Below are 18700 nucleotides of genomic sequence, written 5' to 3' on the forward strand. Positions count from 1 at the left end.
TAATCACTATCCTGGCCTAGATGCATCTCCCAAAACTATCCCCATTATTTCTTGGTTCTGCCTTGGCCTTTGGCCACACTCACCTGGCCTTATTAGCTTCAGCTGTGCCCACTGCAGGTTTTTGTGCCACAGCTGCTCTCACTGTTCATCACAAATCTTTTGCCAGGGGTTGCCATCTTTTCAGCTGCATAAAATTTGTGAATGTTTCCTTTCTAAACTGTTCAATAACATTCAGGTGTGTTATCTTAGGTGCTTTAACAAGGCCTTTTTCTTTGTGGTCTGTTTCATAGTGAGTCGTGGTTTGGAGGTCAGGCAAACAGCTCAGCTTCAGTGGGAGGGTTGTGCTGGACAACTGACATGATTTTGAGCCTCTTCTGGTGGTCCTAGCTGGAAACTTATTTTCTGTGTTCTTCATCTTTGTTTTGGAATAGTTTTTGGGCTTAAGTCATGATCATTCAAATATTTTAGGATTCACGGGCCTTTTTCTCTGAATCACAGAATGTCTTCCCTCTGCAGTCAGCTTCCTTCCTTTATCTTCTCACAACTAAAAAATGTGTGTAGTACTGAACACCATTCTCTGTATCTCTCCCTTGCCTATGCTTTCTTCTTTACATTCATCCAGTGAATTTCCTATTACTTTTGATCTTTATGATCCAGCATTAACCTTGTTTCAGAAAGCAATTCCTCCCTTCTTGCCTTCCCTATCTCTATTGCTCAGCTGGGTAGAACTCGTTTTGCAAGCTCCTGTGCCCTCCTCTAGCATATCCATTGCTAGGGCAGAGCACAGTTGGTAAGGTTAGCAATTTATTTCATTTGTTCAGTAGATTCTTCAGAGAGGATGTGATGTTGAAGAGACCCTATCAGCATGTGTCTGACTAACTACATATTGAAGCATTCATTGATAAGCAATTTTAGAAAATTACATGAAAGAAGAAACTGCACAAATCTCTCTCATTGTCAATGGACACTGAAATGCTTCAGGTTTCTTTTTTTAAAATTTATGTCCACTCTTCTTGTTAGCGTAATTATGTATCTAGAACTCAATTTAGTTCTTTAGGGTGAAGATTTATATGAGTCCACTTCATCATCTCATGTTATTTTTTTCCTTTCAGCTCTTCAAATACTGTAAGTAATGGAACACATTTGTCACTGAATTATATTTCAGAAAGTTCAAGGAAGAAATTTGAAAAAGGATTCATTGTAAATGAGGTCTTAATAGAACCCCTTTTGAGGTGACATCTTCCATAATGAAGGCAAATGAAATGGGGAAGATCATACAGTATAATTTCAAGGTGCGGTAGTTCAAGTCTCTGCAAAATTTACTGCAATAAATACAGAAGAAAATTAAAGCCCATCTTGCCGTTCTCACTCCTGGCAAACTCTAAAGAGATATTCAAACTAGGCTTTAGGATATACAAAAAAAAAAAAAAAGCTACTTTGAAAACTTATTAGATGTCAAAAGTTAAGAAAGGGTGATGTTTAATGAGATAGCTGAACAATCTAAAGGCTTGCTGTTGCACAAAAGGCATCCCTAAGTCCTCTTGCTATACTCCACGCCACTCTGCCGTTTCTTTTGCACTGCTATGATTTTCACCTCACACCACAGAACCCAACTTAGGGAGCATTACTCAAAATTTTTTTCCGTTTTTCCAGTTCCTTGTTGTTTTGTTTTTTGTTTGTTTGGGTGGTTGTTGCTTTTTTTGTTTTTTCTGCGTTAGTTTGCTGTCAGTTTATCAAGCTGGAAACCCTTTGGTTACATTAACAACGCTAGCACAAGCAAGGACATGGAAATGCCAAGTAGACATCAGATTGCCTAAGTTAATGATATTTTAAGGCATGCAATTGCTGACCTATTGGACTAAAAATAGACTAAAAAACCCCTAAAAGACTAAAAATAGTGTCTAGGATAATCAATTTCCTAAGGTCGTTCCTTTGCCAATAAGTTTGTGTATTTTGGAGATGGGTCTGGGGAACATTGGGGTGCTTAAAAATCGAAGACAAAAATACTGATTCCCACAATGTTCCTTTTCAGGACCACCAAGAATAGTGTCCATACTCTGAAATTCACCAGAGGCTGCTGCTTGAGCAGCTACAGAAGTAGTTACAGTAGATAGCCATCAGGAAAAGATGTAAGGAAGAGAAGCTTTGCTGAGCCTGAGTTCAGCTTGAAGATTGGTGAAAAGAAACTAAGTCTAGATGGACTTTTTTTCCTTTATTGTCATTGAGGTTAGCATCTGGATATGGAGCCACCAGGAGCAGAGAAGAGATACACTGAACTCTTTGAGCTATGCACTGTGTACAAGGGCTCATAAGGTGGTAACCATCCGAGCCTCCTTTAGCCCAGGGAGTACTGGAAAAGTGACATGAAGTCTTTTTTATTTCCTCATCTGTATCTTGTTCCTTTATTCAACTTACCATGTTGTCACTGGTCTACTTACGGTGCGCTTTGTTCATGTTTTGGCAGTGTAGACCCAAGCTCAGAATGCTTTGTGTTTATTTTTTCACTGGGCAAGTTGTCAACAGACCCAGGGGAGGGAAATATTATATGTTTGCCTTTCAACAAACGTTGACCTGAATTTAATGGAACAACAAGAACAATAAGAATTGTGCTTTTGGCCCTTGGAATTCCCCTCATTTCTTTGATCTCAAAAGCTCATAAACAATCAGGGTGCTTCTGAAAGGCAGATATAAAAATTCTAATGGGAGAAGTTGAATAAATCATGTATCTGCTAGCTGTGATAGTTGCTCGAACTTGATCATTTAGAAGCCTGTGTTCTCAATGAGCTTTCAGTGACTCTGCTTCCTCTTGTTAATAGGACTCTTGTTTGTGTAGTGTAACCATAGCTTGTACAGTGTAATGAATGCATAAATCTTGGAATATGTGTAGGCACTTAAATAGGCACAAGAACAATATAGAGGTAATATTTTTTGCAGTGGAGCAAAATTTTGGTGGTATATGAAAAAAAATACCAGTGGCATCTTCATTTGTCAACTCGTGAGAGCTACCTGCTGTCCAAAATCAAGATGTAGTGTTTCCTATACTGGAAAACCTAAACTTTGTGTGCTGCATACTACCACTGAGACATTTGAAAATGCCCATCTTTCTGTATCCCTCCATCATGGTCTAAAGAATTACTACCATTGAACATGTCAGCGTTTGTTTTTCTATTTCTGTATCCCAGCTGCTTCCTCAGTAGCAGTTGCAATATACACATCAAAGAATGTTTTCCCAGTAGAGCAAATTGTTCATGTTGCTCATCTTGGAAAGTATTTTGGTGGACAACTAACTCTCCCCCATTCTAAAACCTCCACTGTGTTAGGGCCACCACAAAAACAGACATGTTACTATGAATGTATTACCTGTCATGGCATTTTGTGTACACAGCATGCTTCCTGGTGTTACTCACTGTGGTTCCAAAGATTTTTTTTGACTAATATCCACTTATCAGACTTATGGATTTGAATATACAATTGAGAAATTATGATTTGTCTGACAGGAAGACAGGTTTAAAGCATAGATGTAATTTCTAGAGAATGTGTACCCCTAAGGGAAGAGGTAAGACAGAGAAGAGGGCAGGGACAGATGCAGTCTTCATCTGAATGGAGACTGCAGCCTTTGCATCTGCTTTAAGGTTGAGTGATTAGTAGATAAGCATCTGCTTTTAAAGCTAGTAAGAAAAGGTGAGGATTTAGTAGCCTTTTGGTCACCTTTGCAGAAAATCTGCACTCAAACTTTGGAAATGAGATTTTGCAAAACAATCTTGGCCACTGGAACAATGAGAGAGTTATGAAATTATTGAGTGAGGGGCAAGATACTCTGCCAGAAATACCACTCCTACCTTGTGAATAAGGTGTATAATTCCTCTTACAAAGTCTCTTATTTATTTATTTCTACTGGTGTAACATTCTGAATGGAATCTTTTGGCTTATTTTCTATGTGGTACAAAGTCTACTGTCCATCTACTTACATGATAGAAATATTACTGTCAGTCCTTGCTGGTTTTTGTTGTTGGCTGCATTTATGTCTTTCATATCTGTTTTAACTATTGCCATGTTGGGTTTTTTTTTCCTTTTTCTTAAATTTTTGTCCCTGTTTGGACATCTGTGTCCAAGCACTACAGTTAGCAGAATGAAGCACAGTTTCCAATGTTTTTTTACTGAATTCTGCCATTTCAAGTCAGCAAGATCTCTGATGTGAATAATTTATTTGCAATAACTATCCTAGATAATTTTTTAAAAACTGTCATATTTTCATGATATTTATTCCATGACAGAATAGTACTATCCCATTCCAATTTAAAATTGTTTAACAGAAATTTGTCATAGAGCACTAATGCAGTGTCAGATGATTAGATAGACAGAAATTTTAACCATAGGTCACTGCTGAATTATAATGTATGCAATTTTGTATGCTAACTAACTGAGGTGATGGCATTCCTCTGCAGAAGCCATTAAGGAACTAGTTATAGTTTTAAGTGTGCAAATGATAATTGATACAGGACATAGTTTTCAACAGCTGTTGCTAATTAAAATGTTTCATAAAGGCTTCCTGACAGTATGACAATCATGCTGAGTGAAAAATATATGCATTTATGAAGGAATTAAAAAATGAACATGAACCTATATGAGGAGAAATGTACATAGCTAGTTGATTGTGTTTGTTTAAATTGTTCTCTTGTTTCAAATACCTGAAATATTTCAATGAGGATGTACAAACTAGTATAGATGTCTGTGTTTGAAAATGTCACATGAATAGCTAGATGCATAATTTTCTTTTATTTCTAATAAATGTCTATGTACATTTCTGTAAAGTAGGAAGCCTTATCATAGAACAACAATAAATGGATACAGAAACAGATGGTAGAGAGAAATTTGTTTCTTGGGAAATAAATACTTGGTTTTCACAAGTTCTATGGTATTCTTTCCAAGTGTTCCTGCAGTACTAGGACTACTCTGATTATTGTATGAAGGCTTTTAAATCATGTTATAAAGGTCTAATCCTACCCTGCCATGATACTTTTTAACTAGATATTGCCCTGACTTCTGTGTAATGCAGAAGGGAAGAAGGACCAAATTTCTGCCACATCATGTATGGGAGTTCTGTCTCCTACATGATACGGACATCAGCTGTGCCTCCGTCAATATTGTTTTTCAGGAACAGATGAAGGGGATTGGGAATACAGTTAATAGTCTGTCTTGAATCCCTGAGGCTTTGGAGTAATTCCAGCTTCCTTGGGTGGTGAGAGTAGATACTTCCTCATTGCTGCCCTTAGGAAACTCAGAAGCATGTAATCTACTTAGGCAGGAGGCATACTAAGTGTAAGATTGGGCCTTTTTTGCTTTTTGAATGACTTTACAGAAGGTGACAGAAAGTTGGGAAAAAAGATGGCTCAAGTGCGCATAGTCTGAACAAACTGAGTATGAATTTTTAATATGATCCATTTGCGCCTGAAATACTGAAATACTTCTGACCTTAGCTTTCACATGGGCTGTGCATTCTTTATGTTTGTACACAGTGTCAAAAATCTGTTGGGATCAAATTAATTCAGAGTTTCTTCCAAGCAAGGGCTGCAGCACATAGCATCAACAGCTTTGTATTTTTGTAAATTTCGTAGATATAAGTCCCACAGAGCGAAAATATGTTTTTAATATTTTCTTTCAGAATGGCCACTTTCTCATATATGCTTATATGTATATATAAGGTAACATGCTGAGATTTTGAAAAAATAAATAAATAAAAGCAATATTGAATTATAATTCCTAAATTGAACGTGGCAACTGCACTATCTAGCCCTTACATCTAAATTTCACTGGTATCAAAAGGTCTCAAATGACATGTAGCAAGTGTCCTATGCTACAATTGCAGGTTGTTTGTATCCAGTAGGTATCCCTGTAGTAAGCTCTTGTTATTTCTAGCAAGTAAATATTATTAGAAGCCTCTGATAGGTAGCTATGGCTTGGATCTGAGACAGAGGTAAAAAGATTATTAGGAAGTGCTTAAACACTCCAACTGGCATGTGTTCTCTAGGCCTTTTCACATGGAAGGACCATTTTTGGGTACAGAACCAATTGAGACAGGTAGGAGATGAGACCCAGAACATCTTGCAGTGGAGTTGGGAGTGTACAGCTTGAGAAAGAAAGAACACGCCGAGAGGCATGGGGAGCACAGCCCTGCCTGGATCTGCCTGAAGGTTTCATGTGTCTTAGCGGATTCCAGGAAGGCACCGGGATGGCAGACACTGAAGCTCCAGGCGAGGACTTTGCTGCAAGTATCAGTTGGCAGCAGGAGGGTTTTCTCTAAAGAGCTTCCTTTGTTTCCTGTTTTGTCACTTAAGCACTTTTGGTTTCTCCCCTGAAGAAGTGAATTTTTCTTGGGTCTGATTCTGAGGAGGTCGTGACAACAGCGTAACTACCTGAGAGTTTTGATCAGCTGAGGTCCCCATCGTTGTAGCTTTTTTTTTTTTTTTTTTTCATAGCAAATGACAGTTGTGTGGCTTTCTGAGTCTTCTGTGTGCTGAAATGTATTTATGCAAACATAGCATCAAAAATTTAAAAATAGATGCAGAGAAGATCTCAAAGTACAAAGTTGGGTTAATTTTCTACACTAAAATGGACTAGTGTATGGATCATACTTGAAACAATCCTTCTGACAAAGAATAACTGATTACAGATTATGTGCCACTTGCAGATGCAATGATGAACGAAAAAAAGGTAACATTATTACAGTACAAAGTACAAGTATATTCCAACCTTCAAACATTCATACAGATAGAACTTTGTGACATTTGACTAACAGTAATTTATTCACACAAAATAAGTAACGGATCTTTCCATCTTTGAAAATTAAAATTACAAAACAAGATTTTCCCAATAAATTGGTGAAAAATTACTAAGCTATTTCATACAAATGGCTTTCCAGCAAGAAGTCTTTGATGACAAATACAAATAATCAGGTGTATCCACATTTTCAAGCAAAGGACTGATGCATTGCTTTATGTGCCATTAATTTTCACCTGCAGACTTTTAATTACATATAAATTATTTCAATGAATAGGAGGACACAACTAATGGAATTTTTTATTATAAACATAATCTCAAATTTTGAACTCTGGTCCTAAGACAAAGACTTTAAGTTGATTGCTGATATTTACTTAAAATTAGTTCAGTTATTCATGTTGAATTAAAATTAGTAAATCTTTAAACTTGCAAAGGGTTCACAAAAATGTCCTGGCTGTGAAATTTCTGGCAGTCACCAAAGTATTTTTTAGTTATTCAGTTTGGCTTTCCTTGGGGATGGTGCATCAAGAACTATGATAATGTTGGGAAAGTCTACAAAGAATTTATTATTGTGAAGTGAGGCAAGATTTTTATCTATGTTTTTTTCTCAACAAAGACAAAATATTCTTTTAGTGTCAACTGTATTTCAGAACCATTGTATTAAGCTGCTAATGATATGATATGTAAGGGATCTAGTTCCAGCAGAATGTCTGCTGAAATTAGTAAGGAAAAATGAGCATCTTGTGGACGTGAAGCTGAAATTCTAAAAAGTAGGCAAACCCTTTTATTTGTTTTGTACAATTTGCTGTAGAACTATATATGACTTATATAGAATGGTATAATTTTTATGAAGGCAAAGAACTATGTTTGATATGTATTTTTATTGTGCTGTACATCCCTTAATGTTAGTGAATATCAAAAGTACTGCTTCCATGTCTTAAGCTATCTTATGTTTTGACTTTGTGCAACTTAAGTACATGTTTTTGTTTTGTTTCTACACTGCTGGAATGCTGCTTCTACTTTCTTCCCCTAGGCCTGAAGAGTAAATTAATGAAATGTATATCTGACATGCAACAATCAGCTTGTGCTGACACAGTCGACTTTGTGTGAGGTCTGTAATGTGATTAGAATGTTTTTTGGGTCATCATGAAGACAAGCGAAGAGTGGAAGGCATTAAGCTAGCAATCAAAAACAGGCAAACAAAAAAGACTGGAAATGTAATTTTGCCTATTCTTAAGCTTATATTCCCATCTGTTCCTGACCAACAAGTGACTTTGCAAAAAAAGATAGATTTGCATGTTGTTGTTACCATAAGTGCTTTAAAATCATGGATAAATAGAACATTTCAGTTACAAGTTCAAAGAAACCTAATTCAGGCCAGAACTCAAAGCTTTCAAACCTGTTTGTATCAACAGTAGTAAACTTTTGAAAAAGTTAAGTAGTTGCCTAGCTAACTTTGAAGAAGTTGAGATGGAAATTGTTTTTCAAGAGGGGCAAATACTTAAACTTGAAAAACACTTCATCTGTTACAGACTCATTAATTGATAGGTTATTAAAAAATGATAGGTCTTTTGCTTCCTTTACAAAACTGCAGGATGTGAAGGTCAGGGAACCAGTAAATGTGAGTAAATATGTAATATGAGAAGCTTTCCTCTTCATTAAAATTACCATACAAATGCTTTTTTTTTGATCAATATTCTAATTTTTAGTGTTACATCAGAAAAAAAAAAAAAAAAACAAACAAAAAAGCCCAAAAGAAAACAAAACACTGTCAATGACCAACATTTATTCAACTACAAACTGCATTAATTGATGATTAAGGGAGTGGAACATCTCCCTTATGAGGAAAGGCTGAGGGAGCTGGGTCTCTTTAGTTTGGAGAAAAGGAGACTGAGAGGTGACCTCATCAATGTTTTCAAATATGTAAGGGGTGAGTGTCAGGGAGATGGAGTTAGGCTTTTCTCAGTGGTAAACGGTGATAGGACAAGGGGTAATGGGTGTAAATTGGAGCATAGGAGGTTCAAGTTGAATATCAGAAAAAATTTTTTTACTGTAAGGGTGACGGAGCCCTGGAACAGGCTGCCCAGGGGGGTTGTGGAGTCTCCTTCACTGGAGACATTCAAAACCCGCCTGGACACGTTCCTAGGCGATGTACTCTAGGGGGCCCTGCTCTGGCAGGGGGGGTTGGACTAGATGATCTTTCGAGGTCCCTTCCAACCTCTAGGATTCTATGATTCTGTGATTCTATGAATTCTTCCTTAGTATAAAAATGGCTCAATGGATTTCCTTAGAAATAATAATAATGAATTTAACAGTAAATTAAATAGTCAATGTCTAGACTAAGCTATGAAGTCATCATATAAGTTCCATGTTAAGTTATCTTTATGAAATCTCCCACTTTCTGAATCATTCCTGTTGTATATCTCTCAGACCTTAGGACCAGAATCTGATTGGATTGCTCTTACCTGTATTTAGCTACCTGAAAACAAGCTATTTAATTGAAGGTCACCACATAGGCCTTCGGAAGAGAGAAATAGCTTCATTTGAGAATTCAGCCCAGTGATCACAGATGGTTTAGGCTGTGTTGACTTTCTCCTTGGAGGGCCACTCTCCTCTCATGCCAAAGAGGAACTTTGATGGTAAACGTATGCTGAAATCTAAACTTTCAGGTTTCTAAGTGAGATGAATTCCATTTTGTATCTGCAGAATCTGCTCTCCACTTTCTATGAGGAAAGCAGAGCTGAACAAAAGGCTTTGTCTAGTATTAGCATCTTGTTGCATCCTGGAAGCAATTTTTTAGTAATTGCTATGCTGTGGCTGACACACTGAAGTTTCACTTCACTTGGCACTGCACAAATTAACTATGATTAAAGAATTATACAGTAAATTTTACTTAAAAGGTTCATGATAGCATGCATAAGTTTACTGGTTTTTTTAGTGGAAAATAATAACACTTGATTTTTTTAGAAGTTATTGGAATTCCATAGCACTGTAAGATTCAAAACTACTCTTTAATTCTTTTTTATTAAAAAGAAAGATCAAAAATTTAGTGATGCTACTGAATAAAAATGAAGATATGTTGAAACACATGGAAAAAACAATGGAAGAATTTGCACTTTATAGCTCTGTTTTGATCCAAGAATTACAATGATGTTCAGAATTTCTTATTTTTCTGCCCTACTTTTCTGTAGAAGGTGACAATATAATTACAAAGAGTATGTTATATATGCTATACATATATATAAGTATATAATTTCATGTATAAACTACTTGAATTCTTTGTGTATCTTCATGTACACTCATTATCCATTTGTGCATTGCTGCTCCCACTTATAGACTTCAGTACATTAAATACACTATAGACAAAGGAGAGAAGACCCCTTCCAAAAACCAGCTCATGTGAAGTCTGGGTAGACAGGTGGACTGTAATTTTAAAAATAACAGGGGGTGACAAACAGCTAAAAATTACTGAAAAGAGTAATTTTAAAGTATTATTTTATATCCATATTGTTTGCAGAGATCCTGTAGAGATTGCTTTACAGTGAACATATTTCCATCAGAATCTTCCTCAGCTCCTGCTGAAGTCTGTGGGAAGTCCATGTAAGAAATGGGTATAGCAAAAGTATTTATGAGTACACTAACACCATGAGGTTTCGAGGGCTTTTCAAATTTATCTGACGATTTCCTAAGAGGAAATGTCTTCACAGGAAAGCTTTAAGGGAGCGAGGAGGAAAGGAGTCATTAAGCTTCTTCATAACTAGCAATCTGTAATGCACTGGAAATATTGACTAGAAGAAACTACAAAAATCAACCAAAACAAAAATAAGAAAAAAATACAAAGTGTTTTAAAGCGCGTACAAATTGCATAAAACTCACAGAAGAATGCTATAAGACTTAGATAACAATTCTGTGAAATATGTTTATTGATTAGGAAAAAAACCACAAATAAAGCAAAACAAACTAACCAAACAAAACAAACAAAAACGAACAAAAAACCAGACAAAACAATAGGAAAGGCACACTCTGAGTTTACTGCCTCAGAGTCCCAAACTGATATTTCTTACGTTTTAATGACTTTTTGTCTTTTTTGTCACTTCTTTTATAAATTTAAATTCAATGACTGGTAATACAATTTTATCACTGTGTCAATTATTTATGTATCAATGGAGAACATGGTTTGAAACACTATTTTTGGTAATTCATTTTGCATCATTTTGTGCTTACCATATAACTGTAGTTTATATATATATCTTTTTTATCTGTAGTGTAAGACAAATACTGAGTTCTTTTACAGTCGCAGCTGACTTATATTGCAATTTTCCATTTATGAAAATTTCATTTAACCACTAATCTGTGAACAGACAAAAATACTTCCATAACTTCCTGTATTCTGTAAAATTTAAAAAGCAGGTACTGTTTTTTTAGCATTAACATGCTTAGCAGTAATGTGATTTCATCTGATAGCATCTTTCATTGCCTCCTGCCTCAATTAAACTTGAGTATTTCTGTTTTCTGCCACTTTGCCATTTTCTATGTCTGTGACATATGCTTTCCTTTTTTGAGACTTTACGAAAACATCAATGATCCTCTGAAAACAAATTTAAAAGAATAATTACTGTAAAATGATGGTCTGTAAAAGGGAACTATTGGTGTTGGAAGATGATGTCCTTACTCTGAGTAATCCACAAAACATGGATTTTAAAGAAGAATAGTCTAATATGTGGAGCAATGTAGTTGGAGAGCTCTTTCCCATGAAGAGCTCTCCTTTGGGATGATACTAATAAGCTTTCTCTTTCAGGTGTTATTAGTGTGGTATTAATAAACTCACTCTTGTAGGTGTTACTAGTATTCTTTTGCAGTCTCCTGTCTTTTGAGGATTTATGTGTTTTTGTCAGAGTGACACCTAGAGCTGAGTCAATCATAATTCAGCTTATTGGATTGCATTGTGTCTGCTGTATTGTGTAATAATTAAGAAAAAGAAACAAGTTGGATTTTGTAATGATCATGTATAATCCTGATTAAGCCAAGTATAACTCCATTCCTACTAGAAGTCAGGCTAGAAAAATATTGTGAATAAGTAGTCTAGATAGACACAAATGCCATATTGAGCCTTTTGAATATTGTCCAAATTTTCATTTTCAAGCTTCCTCTGTCAGACTGGATTAAATCTCATTCATTCAATTGAACTGGAAGTGATACCAGAAAATCCAAAGAAATTAATTTTTCCTCAGGGAATTTATTGGTTTATCGTTTTAGGCAAGAGGCCTAAGAACCAGGCCTGGACAAGCAGCAAGTTACACATGCAGAGGCCAGAGGACAGGAATATACTGGATGGGTTCCAGAAGCCACTCTGCCAATGTAGGCCCTTGGCAGTCCAGGGCTACTCAGATGAGGACAAACTTCATAGTTAACTGTAAAGTGAATTCGTGTGTTTGGTCAGCTGAATTACTCTCTAGGATTCACAGATTACATTGAGTAGACAGCTACAGTAGCCATAATGGGATATGAGACATCTGAAGTTAGGTATTTCAGTGTATAAGGAGGTACCAGCTGGTAACGTCAGGTTTGTAGCTCATTAATTGGAATTCATAACTGAAAAAAAAAAAACCAAACCAACAACAAAAAAAAGAATTTTCTGATATTTTCTGGTATGTCTTTATCATTTTACAAAGGTTAATAAAAAATTACAGAACTATATGTATGTATTCTGTCACAGATGGTATTTCCTCTCAACTCACTGGAATTCAGGCTGTTTGGTAGTTCAGGAACACATTTCTTGAGACTTGTTAGTGAGAAATCGCAGTGGAAAACAATGGTGTTTATGCTTGTGTGGGTGCAGGTGTGGCAAAAGAGGTATAGATTTATCCTATCATCAAGTTCTTTTCTCAGTCCATCTATGTTCAGTGCATACTTGGAGGTATGATTCTTCTCTTCGTTGTTTGCGCAATGTCTGTGTGATGGTAACAGATATGCAATTCTGAAAGTTATGTTATCCTAGGACAGTCTGGAAATGCAATGCAGATTGCCAAACTTTATCTCGTATTGTTAATGTGCACTTATTACGCGTACAAAACCTAAATTTGATAGAAGACATTTTGTGTGAGTTTCCCATTCAGCTGGACTAGCAATAACACTAAAGCAGTAGCTGAAATATGTCTTTTCATATTAATAAATCCAGAGATATTTCTTCCTGTAATTTAAACAAGTAATTAACTGGTACAACAATATGAGAATTTTTCAGTGTGGTTGTTATATCAGAATATAATTATTAATTACACAATCTGTGCCATTGATATGTAATTTATATTTGGTCTCTTGTTTTTCAGGTCTCCAAACAAGGACATGGCTTCAAATGAAAGAGAGATTGTGGTTTGGGTTTGCCAGGAAGAGAAGATTGTATGTGGCCTAACAAAGCGCACAACTTGCGCAGAAGTGATTCAAGCACTGCTTGAGGAACATCAGGCAACATTTGGAGAGAAAAAGGTCTTATTTGGAAAACCTAGCGATTACTGCATTGTAGAAAAATGGAGAGGATCGGAGAGAGTACTTCCTCCTTTGACAAAGATTCTGAGACTTTGGAAGGCCTGGGGTGATGAGCAGTCTAATTTGCATTTTGTGTTGGTGAAATCAGATGCCTTCCTCTCGTTTCCATTGTGGAAGACAGCTGAAGCTAAGGTGGTACAAAATGTAGAAAAACAGTGGGAGCTCAGTCCAGCAAATTACATGAAGATGCTGCCGATAGACAAGCAAAAGAAAATTGTCAGGAAGACTTTCCGGAAACTGGCCAAGCTTAAACAGGACAGTGTTCAACAAGAAAGAGATAACATGGAGACACTGATTCATCTGATCATTTCTCAAGATCATACCATTCATCAGCAAGTCCTTAGAATGAAGGAACTAGACATGGAAATTGAAAAATGTGAAGCAAAATTCCATCTAGATCGTGTGGCAAATGATGGAGAAAATTATGTACAGGATTCTTATTTAATGATCAATCCAAGTGAGGCTGAGCAGCAGGGAAGTAGGCCAGATGATCAAAAAGAGATGAATGACTACTTGAGCAAAAGTGAGGGAATTTTACAGGTTGAGGAAAGACTGAAACATCACAAACAATTAATAGAGAAGCTATGTGCTGAAATTGAAAGAGAGGTACATGGTATATGCACAGAAAAAAATGGAGATGATGTTTGCACTGAAGATGCTGCTAATGCTGAACTGGAAAACTCAAATTTGGAAAATGTAAAATATGAGCTGGAAAAAAGTATGAAAGATGGTCTGAGAATCAACTCGTACTTGAGCTGCATTCAGAAAGAACTTACATACAGGGACTCACTGCTTCAAAAGAAGGAGAAAGAATATGAACTTCTCACAGAAGAATTTAATCTGCTACATGTTAAAGACACCATTGAAACTAGGCTTCCATCAAATGAAGAGACATCCAAGGGCAGCAGCATCTCCAATAACAGCATTGCTGTTCCTGACTTTGTTCATAGAGTGACTAATCTGGACATAAATGATACAGACTCGGACACTGGAATCAGTTCTACACACAGTCAGGACTCTGAAATAACTTCAGGGGACATGGTACTGTTGTCAACATAGCTGAAAGCAGTCACACTTTAGGTAAAGTCGTATTTGGAGGATATTTATAAGAATTTGTAAGCCTTCTTATCTTGAGTTCAGCCATTGAAGATGTTAAAACTGTGGCATCATTTTAGAAAAGTTAACAGTGTCTGTTTATGTGCTTAAGACTATGCTTAAATTCATGGACTGTCTTACAGGTAAACTGCTAATGGGTGCAAGGTTGTTAGGTCTGCTAAATCAAGACAGACGGTTTAGATCTTGTAACATTGATACTCAATGGAACATGAGCATTCTGACTTGGACCAATAGTCTGGAGATTCGATATCACCTAATCTTTAGGTCTCCTTCTTCATCTCTATAACATTTTAGGAACGTGAATAAGAGATTAGACCAAACTAGACAGAGACTGATTTTCTGCTCTGTTACATTAGCTTATTCAGCTGGAGTTTCCCAGCCATGAGTATTCTGTAAAGGAGTACATAATCAAGCATGTAATTTTTAAAAAAATACTTTTTATGATATTGCATTACCAAAAAAATAACCCATGCAGTTTCATTTATGCTGTATATTTAAATTTAGTTTTGAGTTATTTTCAGGACCAAATCCCATTTTAAAAATTACCCTACACGTATAGGTTTTTAATTTCCATTCTCTATCAGCAGCATTTAACTGCTTCCAAGATCCTTAAAACCCTGACTTATCTGCTCTTACCCTGTAGTTGCCCCAGTGATTCTTTAAGTCCACGTAGTTTCTGCCAGCAGGCATGTCAGAACTGCCTACGTCCTGCTACTGCGAGACACTCAAATCCCAAGCTCACACCCATTCCCAGGGGCATTTTCAGCAAGGCTTTCCTTTCCCCTGCCTATCTCACCAGCCAGATTCAGTGTCTTAGGCCTCCTCAGATCATGACAACCAAATAAAGCATAACAGAAGGGACAGGCAGGAACCAGAGATTTTTGGCTCTGGCTAGACACTGTTTCCCAATAGTTGCAATTCCTACATAGCAGGTAGGTTTTTAAATCCCATCTCATGCTCTTCTGGATCAAGGATATGGACCTGTAAATCCTTTTTCTTTGCTGAGAACTTCAGGATGCAGCTGAAGCTGATCCACTTTATAAAGCAAATTAAATACTGGCCCCCAGGAAAGAAAAAATAAAAAAAAGAAAAAAAGACAAAAAAAAGGAATGCAAAACATGAAAATTTTACAGCTACGTGTGGTTAAGCTACTTAGGCTGTATTAGTTGATCACAAATCCTTTGTCTGCACATTGCAGTGAATCCAAAGTGAAGATGTATAACTGAGGTGTTCTCCTCAGTTACTGAACAAGATTTATATTGAGCTAGAGACTCTGCTAATAGAGAGTACATGAGTGATTTCTTCATTGCCACATTTACGTTTTGCAGATCAATGTGTGTAATGATTGTGATTAAATTAACTGAACGGAGAAATACTTAGGGTATTTCTACAAAAGTCTAGCTCTAGAAACATGTGAATAGATCCTGGAATTAGAAGCCTACAAAGTAAATGAATGGACAGTACCTAGAAAGTGTAAATGTAAAATACTTTCAGATACAATGCTTTCCCTTTTTGTATTTTCCTTCTCTTAGATGTCTGTCAACCATCTGTTTTTTAAAATGGCCAAAGTGCTAGGACTGATGATTAACATATTTGATGCAGAAAGAAAAAAATAAAAAAAACTTTCCTGAAAAGGCAATTGCTGTGGTTTTAAAAAAAGATTTTTTAATCCTGGATATTATAAATATTTTCTGTTCCAGGAAAGCGTGCTAGTTGCCTTAATGTATTTTGTGTTGTGTTTTTGTAATACAATGTTATTTGAATACTTCAATAATAATGTCATATTTAGACTCATCAGCTCTCAATGGAAATACAAATATGTATCAAATATGTTATCTTTGTAATAATTTATTAACGCAACTCAACATTTGAATTCTGTGGTATCACTCTGACAAGCAGAGCTCTGAATGTTGAGAGTAGGCTAATGTATTCTGAGTTCTTGTGGATTTAGCCAACTGTTATTTCTAATGGGTCATTTTTTTTTTAATAAATACTTAGATAATAAAGAATTCAAACAGAATACTATTTACAGCTGTGCAGGCTAGTACAAGACCCATTCATACTCTATAAGATTTATTTCATGCATAGAAACTTGTACTGGTTCTCAGAACTGATCTTTTTCTACACTATGGGGTTGATTGTACATCCCCTTCAACATGTAGATCATAAGAGTACTATTGTGTTTTAAGAAGAAAATAGGAAAAGTAGGTTGGGAGAGAGTATTTCTTAAAAAATAAAATAATATTTAAAAAATCCAGTGTTTTGAAGCTAGTATTTTGAAACTTACAGTTTGATATTTCAAACTTTTTTTTGCAGAATTTAAATGAATGTACAAGGTGATTAAAGACTGTGTTTGTTTTTCACTGTTTATCTGTCTGTACACTTTAGATATATTTGTTCAGCCTGGTTTTAGGATGCTAAAAGCATAGTTATGAACCTTTATGCTCCTCACTTCAGCATTCTTTCTTTGTCTGAATAACCTCTGATTATTTATTTTGTTTAGTTCCCATAAGGAACTGAAAACACAGTTGAACACTTTGGCTTATTTCCTGTCACTCTCTTAGGCCAGTTACCTTTCCATCTTCACATTTTATTTTTATTTTGTAAAATTTTTCATGAACTATGTTATACTTGCTGACAAAGAGGAATATCAAAAAAGTCTTGCATGAGACGAGAGAACAATTCTACCCAGAAACTGGAAATGTGAAACGTCAAAGTGAAATGAAAGGAAATTTGGTCCATTACACTTATCTATACAAGGGTTTTTTGGTAGAAAGACAGTTACTGCTCCAGAGTGAGAGGAACACTGTGGTGAGTAGGTGCCAGACTCAGTATGTAACACGAGTGTTTTGGGGTTGGATAGTTTAGTGCCTGATACAAATCCAAGTAGAGATATGCATTGACTGTTATCCAGGCTAACAGTACTGAAATGAATGGACTTGTCTAATAAAACATTCTCCATTTCCTACATTATTTTAAAAAATCATGTATATATTTATATACATTATAAGTTTCCAGGGAACCCAGTGTTTACCTCAATCTCATGTTTCTGCCTGACTTTATTATGTACTTTTACAAATTTGATGAAAGCAGATGAGTCAACTTAATTACCTGCTTCAGTTTCTTGATGACTCTTTCAAATATAAAACATAATTGTAATTTGGTTATATATACATTTACAGTATTTACCAACCATTTATGTTCTTAAAAGTGACCGTGTAATTAGTGCCTTTTATTTTCCTCTGCAAAACTGAGCAATCCCCAAGAACTTTTGTCAATTCAAACTTACAGATTATGTATTTATCTTTAGATAGTGAATTCAGGGATTGTAATAATGTTTGTCTTGTGCTCCATACATACATGCATATTGCTAACACAGGTTATTTGATTCTAAGATACTGACAGACTGGCATTCACAGAGATAAGAGCTTCAACTTTCAGATTTAGGCTGCTAAGATTAACAGGCGTTACATTTCTCTACATGCCCAGAAGTATAATTTGTTAGTTTCTGCATATTTCCAACTGTGTAATGGCGCAAATCTATGTAATGTAATAAATCATTATTACAAAATCATATAATTTCTATTTCTGGCTGCCTAATTGTGTGCATTGCTTGGGAAGAAGACTTAGATCCATTCCCCTAATGTAGCAAAGTATTGATACATCTAATTTTAAGCACATAGTAATTTGAATGATTTTGCATGTGATGCGTATAATGTTTTCATTAATAATATCTGAGCATTCCTTGCTAAGTTTTTTGTAATCTTGTGACTGTTCATTCTGTTAAAAAATCCCAAATCAACTACCACTTACTATTTTCCATTTTCAACTCATGAAACACTGGTTTTGTAATAAAATATCTTTCATAATGATAAACATTTTCATTAACAGTGCACGTGGAACATGCATTTAAGAACAGAAGTCTCTAATCCAAAGGGCTTTTTTCTAAACCTACCTAGACCAACTTTTCCTGTCTTGCTAGTTCAGTTGGGTTGAAGATAAATTACTATTTTCTTCCAACAGTAGCATATTCATAGTGATTGCACACATAGTATTTTTCTTTTCAGAGCTGAGGTGTTTATCTTTCTGAGTATTTTACTACAGCATTTAAAAGGCAACTATTTTTCTTTTCGTTATTAACTTCCCAAAATAAATGCCTGCTTGCAGTCTTAGGGCTCCATCCAATGCCATAAACATACTTCAGAACAAATATGACTACATTTCCAGTTTCTATATTATAATAATTTTTTCCCATATATTAAAC

The 18700-nt window shown here is 35.7% G+C and overlaps 1 protein-coding gene across 5 annotated transcripts in view; it reads left to right on the forward strand.

Moving 5' to 3' along the window:
* Window positions 1–18016, forward strand: part of RASSF9 (Ras association domain family member 9) — a 30590-nt gene extending 12574 nt beyond the window's left edge. For all 5 annotated transcript variants that reach the window (XM_071765827.1, XM_071765818.1, XM_071765837.1 and 2 more), the window contains one exon: window positions 13104–18016. In XM_071765827.1, the coding sequence (XP_071621928.1) occupies window positions 13104–14379 (1276 nt within the window). In that variant the 3' untranslated portion in view covers window positions 14380–18016. The remainder of the gene's footprint in view (window positions 1–13103) is intronic.
* Window positions 18017–18700: the final 684 nt, after the last annotated feature.

This window comes from Heliangelus exortis, chromosome 1 (assembly GCF_036169615.1).
Source record: "Heliangelus exortis chromosome 1, bHelExo1.hap1, whole genome shotgun sequence".
Classification (NCBI taxonomy): domain Eukaryota; kingdom Metazoa; phylum Chordata; class Aves; order Apodiformes; family Trochilidae; genus Heliangelus; species Heliangelus exortis.